A 17369-nucleotide genomic window follows, 5' to 3' on the forward strand; every position below is an offset into this window, starting at 1 on the left:
TGCAAGTCTGTCAAGCAGCTCTTCATGTACAGACAGGCTGCTTCCAGAACGCACACTCTTAACCAAACAGCCAGGTCCGGATGACACACAGTTTGGCCAAGACTTGATTTTGGTACCTAAGGAACACATGGAAGCTTCATGTGTATCTCAGGCATGAGTCCTCCTTAGACATCAGCTTCAAGGACTTGGAATAGTTTTCTACCCAGAGGTGAACAGAACGGAGACCCACCTGGTTCTGCTCCCTTGTGATAAACTCTGTTTCTGGCTGTATCCCTGCTGCGCTGGTCATCTCTTGCTCAAAGTCTCCCGCAGCCTGTTGCCGAGGAAGCCCTTGCACTCCTCCTGTGTTACCTGCAGCTGTTCTAATGTGCTCGGCTGGTTCTTCTGAGTAATGGCTCCTCTAGCAAGTGTGCCATCCTCTCTTATTTCTCAACCCCAATGACCCTTAGCTTCCCAAGAGACACCTATATTTATAACCTAACCACGGGGCAACCTATGTTTTTGAGTCAACCCAGCTCAAGGCACAGAAATATTTTGTCCCTTGTACTGGTGCTGGGAGAAAGCTATTTCCAGAAGGAACATAGGAATGGACCATCTGATTTTTTTCATGAGGCTTTGCTTTTCTGGGGACATATTGCTCAGAAGCACCCCAGGGAAAGATGGTAATCACCCATTGCTTACTTTGTAACAGTCTAGCCTTCACATGTACTTAATTGTGTAACCCATAGTTCACAAGTAACATTTAATCTGTAGCTCTGTCTTTCCGAGGGGAAAGAAAAGTGAGGTGGAGAGAAGTTGAGTCTTACCCAAGGCTTGCGTCAGTAAATAGAGTAACCTGTATAGTCTTCTACTTCTATAGCCTACATACGTCATCATACCTTACCTTACATTTCCACTGAGCCTTTTAAATATTTTTTTATTTACTTATTTATGAGATGAGAGGTGGGAGAATGGGTACACCAGAACCAGTAGCCATTGCAAAAAAGAAAAACTCCAGGCACATGCACCACTTTGTGCATCTGGCTTTATTTGGGTACTGGAGAATCAATCCCGGGTCCTTAGGCTTTGTAGGCAAGTACCTTAACCACTTAGCCATCTCTCCAACCCTCCACTGAGCCTTTTTGAAGGATGGGTAGAGCAGCCTGATTAGAGCTAAGCTCCAGGGCTGTGGCTCACCCAGCCATTCAAAGGAAAGCTCCAAGGTGTAAATTCTCGAATTTTCCTGGCATTACAGTGGGAAGGGTCAAACAGTCTCCCCATATAGTTCTCCTGAGGCGCAGAGCAGATGGCACACAAAGCCAATGTGTACAGTAAGCATTGCTCCAGAATGGTGATCACGTTACGTCTACTATGAGGTCAGCCATGAACGGTACCCTTAAACATGTTTAAAATATTTGAAGATTTAAATTGAAGATTGTTATGAGTCACTTTATCCAGGATCATTACTCCAGTTTTATTGTGGTGGTCTAGTCTGTGAAGCATTAACTAATGCCTATTGCTACTGTGGCTGCGTGTTTCATAACAATATAGTCCTTCACAGTTTGCCCCATGTTTTTCTTGGATCTCTCTGACACTAGAGGAATCAAGTAGGGGAGGTGGACTCAGCACCTTGTTGCTTCTCTCTGGTGCTCCTAGGGAGATGCTGACATACCCTGTGAGCACAGTACCTCACTTAGGGAGGAGGCTGGCTCTTCTCTGAAAGCTGGAATAAGGGTGTAATACTTGTCATGATATTTTTATTCAGCCAATTTAGGGCTTCAGTTTTTTGTGTGTCTACATTGTATTTCTTTCTGAAACACTCCAACTAAAAGCAAATTTATATTACCCCAAGTCAGGCAATTGTGAGTCAGCCAAGTAAACTCTTCAATGCTGCCGTAAGTTTCTAGAATGTTTCCAAGATTCACTCTAAGCCTGTGCAGTGAAACTGCCAAGGCATGCCCTTTGCTTTCTAATAGAACTAAGTTAATATACATCAGATTATTTCTGTATGACTGTGACTAGGCAAAACAATTTGGTCAAGGTCCTGGAACCATAAGGAAAAAAGTTCTAGGAGATATTCAATCACATTTAAATCAAAATGATGGTGGGTAAAAGGAATGCAAGATTAGGAAGTTTTGCCTGAACACTGATTCAAGAAAGGGAAACTATAATTAATGTGTGATAGGTTTGAATGATTCTAAGAAGACAATTGTAAAGGAAAGTAGTCAGGTGACTTGTCTTCAAAGGCACAAGTCAATAGCAAGCTCTCCAGGTCTGAGGGAGGATGAGTGATGGGTGATCATCAACACCATTCTTTCCTGTTCCATACTCCCAGTGTGCCATAGCCAAAGACCAATACCTCACACATTGCATGATTCAGAAACAGGCCCCGCATGAGCTACCTAGATTCAGAATGGTAGGTGCCTAGTAAGGTTGTAATTCTTGGACTGGGCAGATGGACCAGTGGGTAAAAACATTCACTGCCCAATCATGAGGGCCCAAGTTCTATCCCCAGAACCTACTTAAAAAGCTGGTGTGGCCACACATGCCTGTAAGCTCAGTTCTGTGGGGAGGGGCAAAGACAGAATCACTGGGGCTCAATAATCAGCCAGACTGACAGGAAACATCATCTTCAGGTTCAGTGAGAGGCTTCAACTCCAGGAACAACGTGCAAGGGTGATGGAGGAAGGCATCTGATGGTCCCCACTGGCCTCCACAGGCATGCACATGGGGGGGGGGCACAGGTATCCGCACACACGTCCATACGCTATACACACACACATTAGGTCGCTAGGCTTTATAGGCAAGTGTCTTAACTGCTGAGCCATCTTTCCATCCCCAAGCCTTGTTTTCAGTAATACCATGTTAGCTTCATTTATATAGAGTAAATCAGGGCTTACTTTACATGAATTACTTATGTTAATTACATACCTCTTAGGAATACAGATGTTGGCATTCTCAGAGATTGATTTGAAATTCATATTAATAAACATAACTAAAGAGGAAATCTTTCACATTCAAATATCTATTCCACCAACAAACATTTATTCAGTACTGATTGCCCTCGGTGCAAGGGGTAGTGGTTGGAGAGGCAGGGCTCAGAGATGACTTGGCATTTACAGGAGAGAGAGAGAGAGAGAGAGAGAGAGAGAGAGAGAGAGAGAGAGAGAGAGAGAGAGAGAGAAAGTGCCAAGCACAGCTAGACTTCAGTGTCAGTGGCAAAAAGATGCATGAAGTCTTTGGTTTTTTATTCTTTATTGGTACCAAGCTTCCCAGTGCATTGATGGACAAGGTTTTGGACATTTCTGAGTTTGCACAAGACTGCATTTCCCCCTTTAGTATTGTTCTGTGAGAGTAGATGTTGAATACAGCCACAGGGAGTCCAGGGGAAGAGGAGGCCTGTGGCATAGGTCTGTGAAGCTGTTGTCTAATCTGAAAAGGAGAGTGGTGAAATCTTTCCAGCCTCCCTAAACCAATTGTGTCTATAAATGTTTAGTTTATGGGTCCCTTTCCACTGGAAACACCATTCTGGATGATTACAAATCTCTTAAAATGTATGAAGATTTCTGACTATGTATAAGGAGAGATCAAGGGAAGCAACGAAACACTGCTTTGAACTGTAAAGGGCCTTTGGAATGAAGCTCTTCCTCCTGACACTTGCCAAGTGGGGATTGTAAACGTCTGTGCATTCTCTGGTCAGTCTCTACTTTCTCTTCCACCTCACTCCTTTCCCTCTCTTTCTAATATTTCTCACCAGGGTATGGGAATATTGCTCCAAGCACTGAAGGAGGCAAAATCTTTTGTATCTTGTATGCCATCTTTGGGATTCCACTTTTTGGTTTCTTATTGGCTGGAATTGGAGACCAACTTGGAACCATCTTTGGGAAAAGCATTACAAGAGTGGAGAAGGTCTTTCGAGTGAGTATTGTACCTGTTTAAACCTTAACTACCGTGATCCACGTGGCTTTAGTGAAGTTTTAGAAGGCAAAAACAGGGATAGCATTTTTTTGATGAGATATTTAATGTTATGATTGCATTTTCTATTTTAATCCATAGTAGGCAGGCAGAGGAGCTGCACCTAAATGCTCTTCTCTTGAGTAGCTCCTGCCTCATGCTGGCAGTTCTGGAATTACAAGGAGGTTATTTGTGAATTTACCAGCACAGATTTTGTGAAGAGGTTAAGGCATACTCAGTGTATTCATCTGCTCAGGCTGCTATATGTAACTCAATACTTGAGGCAGGGTACTTTATAATGAGAAGATACTCATTTCCCATACTTTGGAGGCTAGGAGTCCAAGATACAAGTTTGGATGTCTGGTTATTTCAAGATGGAGCTTGTGAGAAAGAGTGTTGAGTCCTCATGTTATAGAAGAATGGGAGGGGAAAGGGCCCGACATTGCATGAGGTTTTGTTGTTGTTGTATTGGCGTGTGTACTTGTGTGCATGGTGATGTGTTTGTTCATGTGTGTGAATGCGGATGTGCATGTATCCACAGTGTGCATGTGGAGGTCAGAGGACAACTTTGGGTGTTGATCTTTCCCTTCCTTCTACTGTGTTTGAGGCAGAATCTCTTGTTGTTCACCAGGGTTCACCACAAGCTGTCCACAAGCCTTGGGGTGATTCCCTGCCACTCTTCTCACCCTCTGCGTTCTGGAACTGCAGATGCTCACAGTACAGCATCTGGCTTTATGTGAGTTCCAGGGACCTGACCACAGGTACTCACACTTGCCACTTTATCCACTGAGCCATCGCCACAGCCCCTGAAGCCTCTTTATGAGGGCTTTTATCCTGTTCATGAAGGAGGAGCCCCCATGATCTAGTACCTTTAAAGTTCCAGCCTTCTAGTACAATCACCCTGGCCGTTAAATTCCATGAGTGGAAGGTGGTTCCTCAGTGTTTTTGCAGTAAATCAGAGCAATGGAATCACATCCATTTTGTTATTGGAGTGCCTTCGGCTCATTCCGTGTCCACACACAGTGTCTCCAACCCGATCCCGGCTTCTTCTGGAAGCCAGTCTTGTCTGACCTCTGCTCCTGCCTTGTGCCTGTCTTCCCCGTTCTGCCTCCCACAGCTGAGCATCTCCTCAGCGACATGACAGACGATCTACTCCATGCTAGGGTGTGGAGGCTGGGTATCACCTTAGCGACTATTTTTTTTCCACTTGGAAACATTTAAATAACATTTAAACCTTTAAATAAGGCTCAAACATTTCAACTTTAGGAGTTTATTTCCTAAAGATGAGCTGCCTGGCCCAGTGACAGTTGTGTAGAATGGATGTGATTGGACTGAGGCCCCCAATGTCCTTTAACTCACACCCATTCATGTGATTTCATAGAGCTTCTTAGGCTCAAAGTCATTATTAATTAATACTACTCAGTGTTGACACGATTCTCAAGTCTTCCAGACCTTCATCAGATAATTCTTCCTTATGACGGACTTAATTTTTAAGAAAGACATTTTGAGAATGTTTTGGAATCTGTAATGATAGGCAAACACAGAAGAGTGGTAAGCTGTAAACTAGTGTTTTGTTTTTTTCCACCTCTGAAAGAAGCACTTCCACAGACTCCCTCAAATTCCAGCTCATGTATCTTTTTTTTTTTTAATTTTTTTTATTTTTTGTAGAATCAAAGGAGCAAGGCACCTACCTGGGTTATAGACATATTCGTAAGTTCAGCAATCCTGAGTAGCTGCCTTAGTTTCCTCACTAGTAAAAAGAGACACTATGTGCGTGTACTGTGTAAGGTTTTGGTGATGAGTAAAAGAAAAAAATAAGAGTGGAAAAAAGCTTGGTATAGGGCCAAACATTTAGAATTCAGATCTGTCTGTCCTGACAGAAGCACATGCTGGTAAGTTAGCCGTGCACCCGGGATTTATCTCTGTGTGAGTTTTCCTGGAATGTCCCTCAACCTTTGCTCCCTGGGTACCAGCTGGCCAGCAGCCTCATTAAAACACGCACCTGGTTCCTTCGTGGTCACCATGGCAACCGTGGCGCTCAGCTTCTCAAGCTCCTTAGATGTTTGGGTCTCCTCAACCCAGACACAGCAGCTTTGTCTCCAGTGAGCTGTCTGAACCCCTCAGAGGTGCCTCTTGGCTGTCTGCGGCAGCCCTTTCAGTTAGAGAAAAACGAATGCAGCAACTGAACACAGAACAGGGGTTTCTTGGAGTGTGCACACAGGGAAGTGACTGATTTGGCATTTTCATTTTTACAGCTTCCCTAGATTTCTGTTTCCTTTGTTGTAGAAGAAAGGGTTGAACTACCTGCTTTTCAAATCCCCCTTAGTCAAGTTACTGTATTGTAGATGAGGAGAATGTAATCATCTCACTACGTCCGCTATCACATTGGGGGCTTACCATCCTGAGATGCATTTCAGACTACATGGTGAGTATGCTATTCTCCCCGCTAAAGCAGTCTCCAAATGGTCATTCAATAGACTGGGGCAGAGCCTTAACAGGCTCATATTCCATTTTTATGCTGATAGCCCACTCAGGTCCTTGCGGCACTATCAGAGACAGGGGTCATTCAGGAAGGCGGGACAGAAGTGCCTTGTTGAATTGGCTGCCCACCATGCACGCATCTGCCCAATGTCAGAGGCAGAATTCCAGGAGGACTATATGTATGCATATTTTCTGCATGTACAAGCAGACCGCAGCACTTTGCTTGTTGCGTATAATGTGTGGGAGAGAAAATAATAATCAAAGCCCTTGGCCATTCACGTAAATGACATTTGAAAGATCCTAGGCAATTATTTGAGGAGTGAAAATTGTATAAACCAGCAAAGCTTGGAGCTGTTTGTGAATTTCCACTTCTCACAGGGAAGTTTTGTTTTTTAAAAAAATCTACATGGTGACTTTTCAAGGCCTTCTCTTTATCTGTTAGATTTTCTCTTGGCTTTTGGGAAGAGATTTTTTTTTTTTTTTTTGTGGGGCATAAAAATAAAACATGAAGTCAGCTTTCTAGGTGCTTCTATTCTGAGGTGACTTTGACTTGGATCATTTAAACATATCCCAGGTCTGAGCCTCATTTGGGAGAATTGCTGAGTGGCATATAATGCTGGGGGATGCTTTTAGCTGTAGACTAATAAAATGTCTGACTGTTGATGTATTTATAGAATGAATAAGTAAAATGCTGTCTTCTCCCAAGGCATTCAGGACTAATTGAGAGCTAGGGGTGTCAGACACTGCTGTGTCAAGGTTGTTGCCGTTAGCTGACCAGAGAATGCAGTTTTAGGTATGTTGCCAAAAATACTCACTAAGTTTTTTTTTTTTTTTGTACATTTTTACTTATTTGAGGGTGACAGAGAGAGAAAGAGGCAGATAGAGAGAGAGAGAGAATGGGCGCGCCAGGGCTTCCAGCCACTGTAAATGAACTCCAGACGTGTGTGCCCCCTTGTGCATCTGGCAAACGTGACATGGGTCCTGGGGAATCGAGCCTCGAACCAGGATCCTTAGGCTTCACAGGCAAGCGTTTAACCACTAAGCCATCTCTCCAGCCCACTCACTGGTTTTATATTGCTATGTAACCGGCTACCGCAAACACCTCATCAAACATGGACGCTGAAAGCAGCACCCACTCGTGCTGTCACAGCTCTGGAGGTTACAGGTCAGCAGGCTTGGCTGGTGGTGCGCTCAGGATGCCACACGATCAAAGTCAAAGTACTGGCCAGACGAGGCTCCAGGTCAAAGGAGGAATCCGCTTCTCAGTGGACTCACATGTCAGGAAAAAAAGAACTTGGTGTGGGGGTCAGGGAGATGGCTCAGTGGATAAAGTTTTTGCCACACAAGTGTGAGAATGGAGTTTGGATTCCCCAGGACCCACATAAATGCCAGCTGGGTGTGGCAGCTGACTATGTGTGGGAGGTGGACACAGAGAATACCCCGGGCAACACCAGCTACAGTAGCGGAATCAATAAGCTCTGGGTTCAGGTCAGGGCCCCAGAAAGTAAAGTGGAGGGTGATTGAACAAGGCACCCGCTGTCAATCCTTGGCCTCCACAGACATATATGTACCCACACACATACATACCAAACACACATACAATAAATACCTCCACAGATATACGCACTAGAAAAAAAAAAAAAAAGAAAATGTTGCCACATTACTTTTCCTGGGTAGACTATTTCTGTTCACTCCACATAGAGAACACAATGACATGCCAAAGAAATGATTTCACACGAGTGTAGCTTGGTGAATCAGTGCATTTATTTGGATGCTTACAGCAGCATGGGTGACAGGCAAGCCACATCGCTGAAAAGCCCTCCGCAGCATGGGTGACGACAGCACACAAAAGCTGCATCACTGGATGAAGAACTTGTACGCAGCTGTACTACTAAAGACCCCCTCTGGAAGTTACTTTCTGCTCATGTGGGGAGGGGTTCTTTGTGCATCTTATTAGTTTCATGAGCCTGTGAGCCTTCCACCTTTTTCCACAACGGGCTGCTCACGTTTATTAATTTTTTTATTTAAAATTTTTTTTTTGTTGTTGTTGTTTATTTCTATTTAAGAGTGACAGAGAGAGAAAGAGGCAGATAGAGTTAGAGAGAGAGAGAATGGGCGCCCCAGGGCCTCCAGCCACTGCAAACGAACTCCAGACACCTGCGCCCCCTTGTGCATCTGGCTTACGTGGGTACTGGGGAATCGAGCCTAGAACCGGGGTCCTTAGGTTTCACAGGCAAGTGCTTAACCGCTAAGCCATCTCTCCAGCCCAATTTTTTTATTTTTTGATGTAGGATCTCTCTCTAGTCCAGGCTGACCTGGAATTTACTCTGTAGTCTCAGGCTGGCCTCGAACTCATAGCAATCCTCCCACCTCTGCCTTCCCAGTGCTGGGATTGAAGGTATGTGCCACCATGCCCAGCATGTTTATTTTTTTATTATTATATGTTTTATTTATGAGATAAGAGAGAAAATTGGTGTGCTAGGGCCTCCAGCCACTGCAGTCGACCTCCAGATGCTATGTCATCCTGTGTACATGCGGAACCTCATGCGCATGTGCCACCTTGTGTGCCTGGCTTGTGTGGGTTGTGGGGAGCTGAACCTGGGTCCTTAGGATTTGCAGGGAAGCACCTTAACTGCTAAGCCATCCCTCCAGCCCACAAGGGGCTGTTTTAATCCTGAGGGAATGGTCACCCCACAGGGGTTTTCTGGGGTCATTGGACTAGGAGTCCTATCTCCTTGGTGGCTTCAATGGGGAGTTCATGGCCCCCTTCAATTTCCAAACCGACATAGATGTGTTGAATCTTTCTCATGCTTTCCATCTCTCTGACTTCCACTGTGGCTCAACTGAAGAAAACTGCTTTTGGAGTCTTGGGTGATGATACTGGCCTCATGAGGATCACCTCCCTATCTTTTAAGTTTAGCTGCGCCCTACTCTGTCACATAGAGCCATAGGCCATCATATCACAGGGCCTGGGGACCAGGATGGATGATTTTCCTGGAGCATTTTAGACATTCTGCCTCTCATACTCTGAGTCATAGAGGCCTTGGCATCATAGACTTTCTCTATGAGTACAGTGACCTTGCTGCATGGTGGGGAGCAAGACAATGTGTCTTTTGAAGGAAGATGGTTGCAAAAAAGCAGCAGAAGGGGACTGAGTTAAAGGTGTTTAGCTTCTAAGTCCCTTAGGTCTGGTTGAACAATAAGCATAGAAGCTTGGAGTGTGACTTTAAAAGAATCCCTCAGTGTGGAATGTGAAGTCAGTGAAATGGACATGGTTTTTGAACACTGATGAGCACTGGTTGAGGGGTTGGGGAGTTAGCTCCGTTGGTAAAGTCCTTGTCTGGCCTGAGGACCTGAGTTTGATCCCCAGTACCCATGTAAATGCTGGATATGTGACATAAACCTGTAATCCCACCACTGAGGAGGCAGAGACAGGAGAATCTCTAGGGCTCATTGGCCATCAGTGTAGCTTCATTGGTGAGTTCCGTGACAATGAGAGACCCTGTCTCAAAACGAAGTGGACGGTGTGCCAGAAGATGACACTTGGGGTTGTCCTCTGACCTCCACAGGTACATGCACACATGCACACACATACACACAAATGTTTCCTCCATGTCCATGCTCACACACATAAGCACACGTATCAATAACCCACTGGATTAAGAATTTGGTCAACTATTTCCTCACATATTGCAGCTACCTTCTCATTGCGGGGATAAAGGACCCAACCAAAAGCAGCTGGTGGGAGGAAAGTTTTAAATTTTGGCTTATAGTCTTGAGGGGAAGCTCAATGATGGCAGGGGAAAGTGTGGCATGATCAGAGGCTGGACATCACCTCTACCACAGCAGGTAGGAAACAGCAGCAGGAGAGTGAGTTCATCAACACTGGCATGCTAGGGTCTAGTAAACTTTAAGGTCCATCCCCAGCAACACACCGCCTCCAGCAAGCCTCCACCTCTTGAATTGCTACCAGCTGGGCATCAGGTATTCAGAACACATTAGTTTAAGGGGGACATCTGATCCAGACCACCACACACAGAAGCCTGGAGGTAGGCTGTTTCAGGTCTCTGTGTCACTTGCACAGTACCCAGTCTAAACCAAGTTTGTTTCATCTCTGTGCTCTGTTCTTGGCATGCTGGCTTTTTATCCTTAGGTTTGTTACCTCATGGCTGCAAAATGGCTACCATAGGGTCAAATGTAAATGTTTCTTGCAACTACATTTAAGGCAAGGTAAAAGATGCCTTTAAAATAAGCTCTCTGTGAGGTGGGCTCAGCACTGAAACATCTCTATCACACTTTCCAAGGCTCAGGGCCCATTGCAGAAGAGGTGGTGGGAAGAATGTAAGAGCCAGAGGAAGGGTAGGGCTCCTTACAGTGCACTCTTCCAGACACAAAAGGACCTGGATATCCACGACCTCGTAGTGTCTGACACTACCTACATAAGACTCTCATAATAGCAGGAAAAAATGATGACATCAAAATAAAAGAGAGGCTAAATGAGAGGGGGAGGGGATATGATGGAGAGTGGAGTTGTGAAGGGGAAAGTGGGGGGAGGGAGTTATCATGGCTTTTTGTCTGTAATCCTGGAAGTTGTCCATAAAAGAAACGGTTCTAGGGAGATGGCAACAGACGCTGTGGTCAGTCAAATCACATCAAAACAGAAATCCAGAGGCTACAGAGAATTCAACACTAAATCAGATTTCTAACACACCTGACAGGGCTCAGGAACCATTGTAGAATGGAAGGAAAGACTATAGGAGCCTCAGGGTGTAGGAGTTACCTGAGGCTCTGTCCCCACCCCACAACCGCAGAGACTTTCTGAGGCCTTCAGAACCCCAGAGTGGATACCAATTACTGCACCGAACATGGTCCTCAGTGGAATGCGGCGGTGGGTGGGTGGGGGAGAAGATATATGACTATAACCTTTAAATATAAAATTTAACTAAAAAGTCTCTCTCAGTGTGTGTTTATGTATGTGTGTGTGTGTGGATACGCATGTGTCATGGTGCATGTGTGGAGGTCAGAGGACGAACCCTGATGTCAATCCTTTCTTTCCACCTTGTTTGAGGCAGGGTTTCTTGTTCACTGCTGTGTGTTCCAGGCTAGCTGGCATTGCGAACCTCCAGGACTCCTGTCTCTGCCTCCCACCACTCTGCTGGAATTACAGAGGCTCCTATGGCTTCTGGCTTCATGTGGATCTGGGGATGCGAATGTGGGTATCATACTTATACAACAAACACTTTACCCGCTGAGCCATTTCCCCAAGTCACCTTTTCTTATTAACAGACTTTACTGATTTTTTAAAAAATAGTAATTTAAGGTTCACAGCAAAAGTGAGAGGAAGATATTTTCAACATCCCCTAATGGAATTGTCTCTTTCTGTGATATTTGATGAACACCTGCATCGACACATTATTTCTTAGCCCATGGTTTGAATTAGATTCTCTCATATTGTACATTCTGTGTTGGGACAAGCGCACAATGATGTGCACCCGCCGTTGTGGCGTCATACAGAGAAATTTCACTGTTTTAAATATTCTTTGCACTCTGTGTATCTCTGTCATCCCTGAAAACATGATTTATTTTGTCTCCATAGTTTTGCTCATTTCAAAATGCCATTGGGTTAGAACCATACTGTGTATCATGTTTCCAGATTAGCTTCTTCCAGTTATGAATGTGCAAATATTTGTCATCCACTGGGTGTGTTCTTCATGAAGTGGGAATAAGAGGAGAGGGAGAAAGGGGGTGAGGGAGGGAGAGAGAGAATGACAATATTATTGAATATGGGCATACCAGAACCACCTGCCACTGCAAAAAGTTATAGCAACATGCATCACATTGTACATCTGGTTTTATATTGTACTGGGAAATTAAACCTGGGTCAGCAGGCTTTACAACCAAGCACCTTTAACTGCTGAGCCATCACTGCAGCCCATGTTGTTATTATCTTATTGTTGAATTTTCTGATATCTTTGCATAATTTAGATCAGCCCTTTATCAGGTATTTCTTTTGAAAATATTTTCTCCCAGTCTATAGCTTGCCTTTTCATTCTCTTTATCTTTTGCAGAGCAGATAATTTAATTTAAATTTAATTAATTAATTTATTTATGAGAGAGAGAGAGACAGAGAGAGAGAGAGAGAGAGAGAGAGAGAGAGAGAAAGAAAGAGAGAGAGAGAAAAAATAGGTGTACCACTGCAAACAAACTCCAGAGGCATGTGCTACCTCATGCATCTGATTTTATGTGGGTACTGGGGAATTAAGCCTTGGTCCTTTGGCTTTGCAGGTAAGCATCTTAACTGCTAAGCTATCTCTCCTTCTCAGAAATTTTAATTTTAATAAAGTCTATCTTGTTGACTTCATGGATGTGGTGGGTCTTTGTTCCAAAAACTCATTGCTAGTCCCAAAGTCATCTAGTTTTTCTTCCATGTTATCTAGGAGTTTGTAATTTTGTATTTTACATTGATGTCTGTGGCCCATGTTGAGTTGTTTTGGGGAAGGGTCTAAAGGCTCCACCTATGGTCATGATTTTGTATGTGGATGTCTAGTTTCTCCAGTCACATTCTTTGAAGAGACTGTCTTCCCCATTGCGTTAGCTTTGCTCCTTTGTCAAAGATAAAGCAATTCTATTTACATGGTCTATTTCTGGGCTCCTGGTTCTGTTCCATGGATCTACTTGTTCCTTCATGCAAAGCAGGCTCTCATGAGTAGTGTAGCTTTATAGTGCTTATTGAAGCCATGTCATGTCAGTTCTTCTCTGTTCTTCTCTATAATGCTTGTGTTGTCAGAGACTTAGCTTTCTCAGAAGTCACCCTGCAGACTTCATTTTCTGTCTTATTGACTGGAATTGACTCCCATGACCATTCCCAGCTGCAAGGGAGATTAGTCAGGAAAGCAAGCGTTCGACAAAGGGTGGCTGGATTGACTTAGCCCAGTGATTCTCAAAAGTGTGGTCCGTAGACTCTCCCTGGAAAGTTGTTAGACGAGACTGTTCTTGGAGGGTTTGGAGCTCATCAATCAGTGTTCATGAAACTTTCTAGGTGATTCTGATGCTTGCTAAATTTTAGAACCCCTGGAGATTCAGAACCATGTACCATTGCTTGCTTCTGATGAACAGATTAGAATGCTGGTAGTGGAGAAGGAGGGTAAGTGCACGTCAGCGCCTGCCCGGGTGTCACCCAGCAGCTGGCCACGCGGATCACTCTTAGGGAGACTGTCTTCTTTCGTGCTTGCCATAAACTAGCCTGACTTTGGGATTCTTGAGTTAGGCAGGGAAGACTATTTTATGTTCTGGCAACAAACAACCATGTCTTGCTCTCATTCCTGCCAGGTCTGCCACAGCTCAGACAACTCTCTAGGCTCTAAGGTGTGCTATGGCAGGGGGGATCTGGAAATTGCACAGTGGCCGGCAAGAGCTTTGGCATCGTGGGAGAGTCCTGAATCAGTCATTTGCTCCCACTGGACTTTAAAGTGGGGTGTATTGTTGGATCTTCAAGGGTAGGATGTGGGGGAATTGTTGAATACTAAAATTTCATTGGCATAATCCTTGGGTTGCCCTATGGGTTGAACAGCAGCATGAAAATTTAGGTCCATATGGCCTGTGTAGCCCTCTTTGGGGACAACTATCACTGTGAGACACGCTCATTTCACATCTGGGGAAACAGAGCCCATGGTTTCGTAAGCCTGGAGCTATTCAGTGAGTTGGTAGCAGGGCCTGGATTTGAACCAGTAATTCTACTCTCTCCTTTTGAGGTGGTCCAGAACTAGTTACTATCAGATATACTGTATTAAACCCCATCTCCTCTTAGGTTTCAAGGGAGAAAGCTGGCCAGTTAAGCAGGAAGGACAATTATTTGAGATTGAGCAGCTTGGCACTAGGTTCCAAAGCAGGATGTAGAAGTACCCTGCTGGGTGCCAGCTGCTCTGCTGGGCTAGGCTGACCCGACTTGAAAGGACGCTGTAGGAGAATTGGCTCAAGTTTGGACTGGATCCAAGTTTCTTTCTCTGAGTGGGACTTCAGCTTCTGGGAGGAGGCAGCTGCCTCCTATTTTCTGAGGCTGAGTAGCAAGCTTTCTACCTCCTCTAAAACCAAGGGACAATCTTTTTATTCTTTGGCCTTTCACTGCAAGGATATAGTATAAATGTTTATTTGCTTTTGAACCCCAAGAAGTCTGGGTGTAGCTTACAAATTACACATTGCCAGAGGCTTTGTGATGTGATACTTGCGGGGGCTGTATGGCCTGGCAGATGCTGAGAGAGCGAGGACAGCCTCAGCCTGTCAATGATAGCTTACCCGTGTGCTGATCCATCACTGTGGAGTGCAGGGAGGGACAGGTGGAGAAAGGCAAGGCTGGGCTGCGAGTCAAGGGAAAACTTGGAAAGAACATGCTGGACAGGAGGCTTGTTTCTCACAAGAGGTCATTGAGCTTGTCCCCAGCAGCAACGGAGTTAACTAAAAAGGCTTATTATCTCAAGCAGATACAATCTCTGTTTTGGGAACTGGATTTAATTTTCAGCTCTTTAGGTTCAACCACAGCTTCTGATTCCTATCTGCAGTGAAAATATTCATGGGGACAGCAGGCATGCACACTGGTGGGCTGAGTTTTCATTCTCAGAAAGGGCCGCCATCACCACTAAGTAGCAAACAAAAGATGTAATACTGATGAACTTCAGTTTATAACTCAATGCGATAGGTCTCAGTGAGTGTCTATATGTGTGTATATGTATCAGTTGATCTAAAACACCTGTGTTAGTGCCTAGAATATTCTAAATACATGGCAAATGGCTTAGTAGGATTAAGGTTACATGGATAATATAAGTTTATTTTTATCAGGGAGAGGCCATGGTTTTAATGAAAACAACTGCCTTCTTACTTCCTCTAAGGAACCAGAAAGAGGTAGGAATTAATTGTTTTTAAATGGGAAAAAGAAATAAGACAAATTATTTTAGAGCTTCATCAGCCAGATCTCTTCCAAAATTAGTTTGGGAATATTATCTAGTTTTAAAGACTGGCCCAGATGTACATTTGGGCAGGGGTCGGCTGGGGGCTACATGCACAGCATCCATAAAGTAGACTCCACAGTATCTGTCAATGCCTGCCCATTCCTCCCTCCTTCTTTCCCTCCCTCCCTCCCTCCCTTCTTTCTTTCTTTCTTTTTTTTTTTTAAAGAGAGAGAGAATTGGCATGTCAGGGCCTCAGCCACTGAAATCAAACTCCAGATGCTTGTGCCACCCAGTGGTCAAGTGCAATCATGTGCTTGCCAAACCTTTGTGCATCTAGCTTATGTGGGATCTGGAGAGTTGCCCATGGGTCCTTAGGCTTCACAGGCAAGTGTCTTAACCGCTAAGCCATTTCTCCAGCCCTCTGCCCTTTCTTCAGTGCAGGATTCCTTCATCTCAGTAGGCCCTTGTCATGGAGTTGGCCTGTGTTTTCAGGCTGGGCAGCAGCTCCCTTGTGTTTGGCTCACTAGATACCAGTATCGTTGCTGTCCACTGCTATGACATCCCCAACGTCTCCAGATGTAATGTCTACTTGGGGGAAGGTGTGAACTTGCCCCACTTAAGCACCATAGCTCTACTGGAGTGCAAGGGTCCAGTTGCCTCACAGTCCCTGTGATACACGCCTTGGTCCCTGCACAGGTCTTCCACTTGGGCTCCAGTGTCTCCATCAGTGACACCACTCATTTCTCTAATGCTCGCGCCATTCATCCTGTTCAGAGCCTTCCTGTCTCAGTTGGGTCCTGAAAGAACACTTTGAAGATTTATTCTCTGGGGATAAGATCATTTTCCACTGAGAAGGGAAAATGTCTGCAGGCTTAGCCAATGAGAGGAGTAAGTGTGAGCGTAGATTGTTCTGCTATGATTCTTCAGCAGGCAGACACCTCAGCATTCACTTAGCTGACCCACTGGGGACAAATCTAATGTAGGATTCTTTCTCTTCCTCACCTTATCTTTAATAACTGGCCAGTGTCCTCTTGGCTTTCCCTGTTGCCCTTGGAGATCATTGCAGGAGGTTTTATGAATTTTAAAATGCACCTTTACTCTCTTCTATGAGCACGAAGACTGATTAGGCCAGGGGACATGGCTTGGTGATTAAAGGAACTTGTTTGCACTGCCTGCTAGTCCAGATTTGATTCTGCAGTGCCTACACAATGCAGCATGTGAGTGTGGAGTTTGTTTGCAGTGGCAAGAGGTCTGGTGCACCCATGCTTTCTCTTCACAGAGATATTTTAAAAACCACTAAAACTATCAAACTCTGGTCAAAATATAATTAACAGGAATACATTTTCTAGATAGTGTTCAACATTTACACATGTTTAAGGAAAATTTAACAGTGTCATTTTCTTTCTGACAAACTTTGATCACAGGTTAACTTTGGAAAATCTGGGTTTGGGCACAATAAATCACTCATGAACTTGTATGTGTAAGCCCTGTTTTAGTGAGCCTAACAGGATTTGCTTGAAGTGAGATGGAGTATTGTAGCATCACAATATTGGTGCCTAGACATAAGACACTTCTGTGTTTTGAGGGTTTATGATATGTCAGATACCAGGCTACCAGTTTTACCCAAAGGGACACCATCATTTGTCTTTCCAACTTAACGAGTTCAGAATTTTTTTTTTTTTTTTTGGTTTTCCATGGTAGGGTCTCACTCTAGCTCAGGCTGACCTGAAATTCACTATGTAGTCTCAGGGCGGCCTTGAACTCACAGTGATCCTCCTACCTCTGCCTCCTGAGTGCTGGGATTAAAGGCATGCACCACCACACCCTGCTTGAGTTCAGAATATTTTAACTGGTTCTGTATTCTCCTCACAGCTCACTCATCCCATAAATGACAGAGACAGAACTCCAGCTCGGGTCCTGCTACTGCACAGCACATGAAGAGACTTAGCTATTCTAGTATAGTCTTTCTTCCTCTTGTCATACGAGGCTCAGCAGAACCTGAAGGTTTAGTGA

General features: G+C 44.5%; 1 protein-coding gene across 2 annotated transcripts in view; it reads left to right on the forward strand.

Annotated features, from left to right (window-relative positions):
• The window catches only part of Kcnk10 (potassium two pore domain channel subfamily K member 10), a 149256-nt gene that overhangs the window by 89496 nt on the left and 42391 nt on the right, over positions 1 to 17369 (forward strand). For both annotated transcript variants that reach the window (XM_045155095.1, XM_004649357.2), the window contains exon 4: positions 3737 to 3897. In XM_045155095.1, the coding sequence (XP_045011030.1) occupies positions 3737 to 3897 (161 nt within the window). The remainder of the gene's footprint in view (positions 1 to 3736; positions 3898 to 17369) is intronic.

The sequence above is a fragment of the Jaculus jaculus genome, chromosome 7, assembly GCF_020740685.1.
Source record: "Jaculus jaculus isolate mJacJac1 chromosome 7, mJacJac1.mat.Y.cur, whole genome shotgun sequence".
Taxonomy (NCBI): Eukaryota; Metazoa; Chordata; class Mammalia; order Rodentia; family Dipodidae; genus Jaculus; species Jaculus jaculus.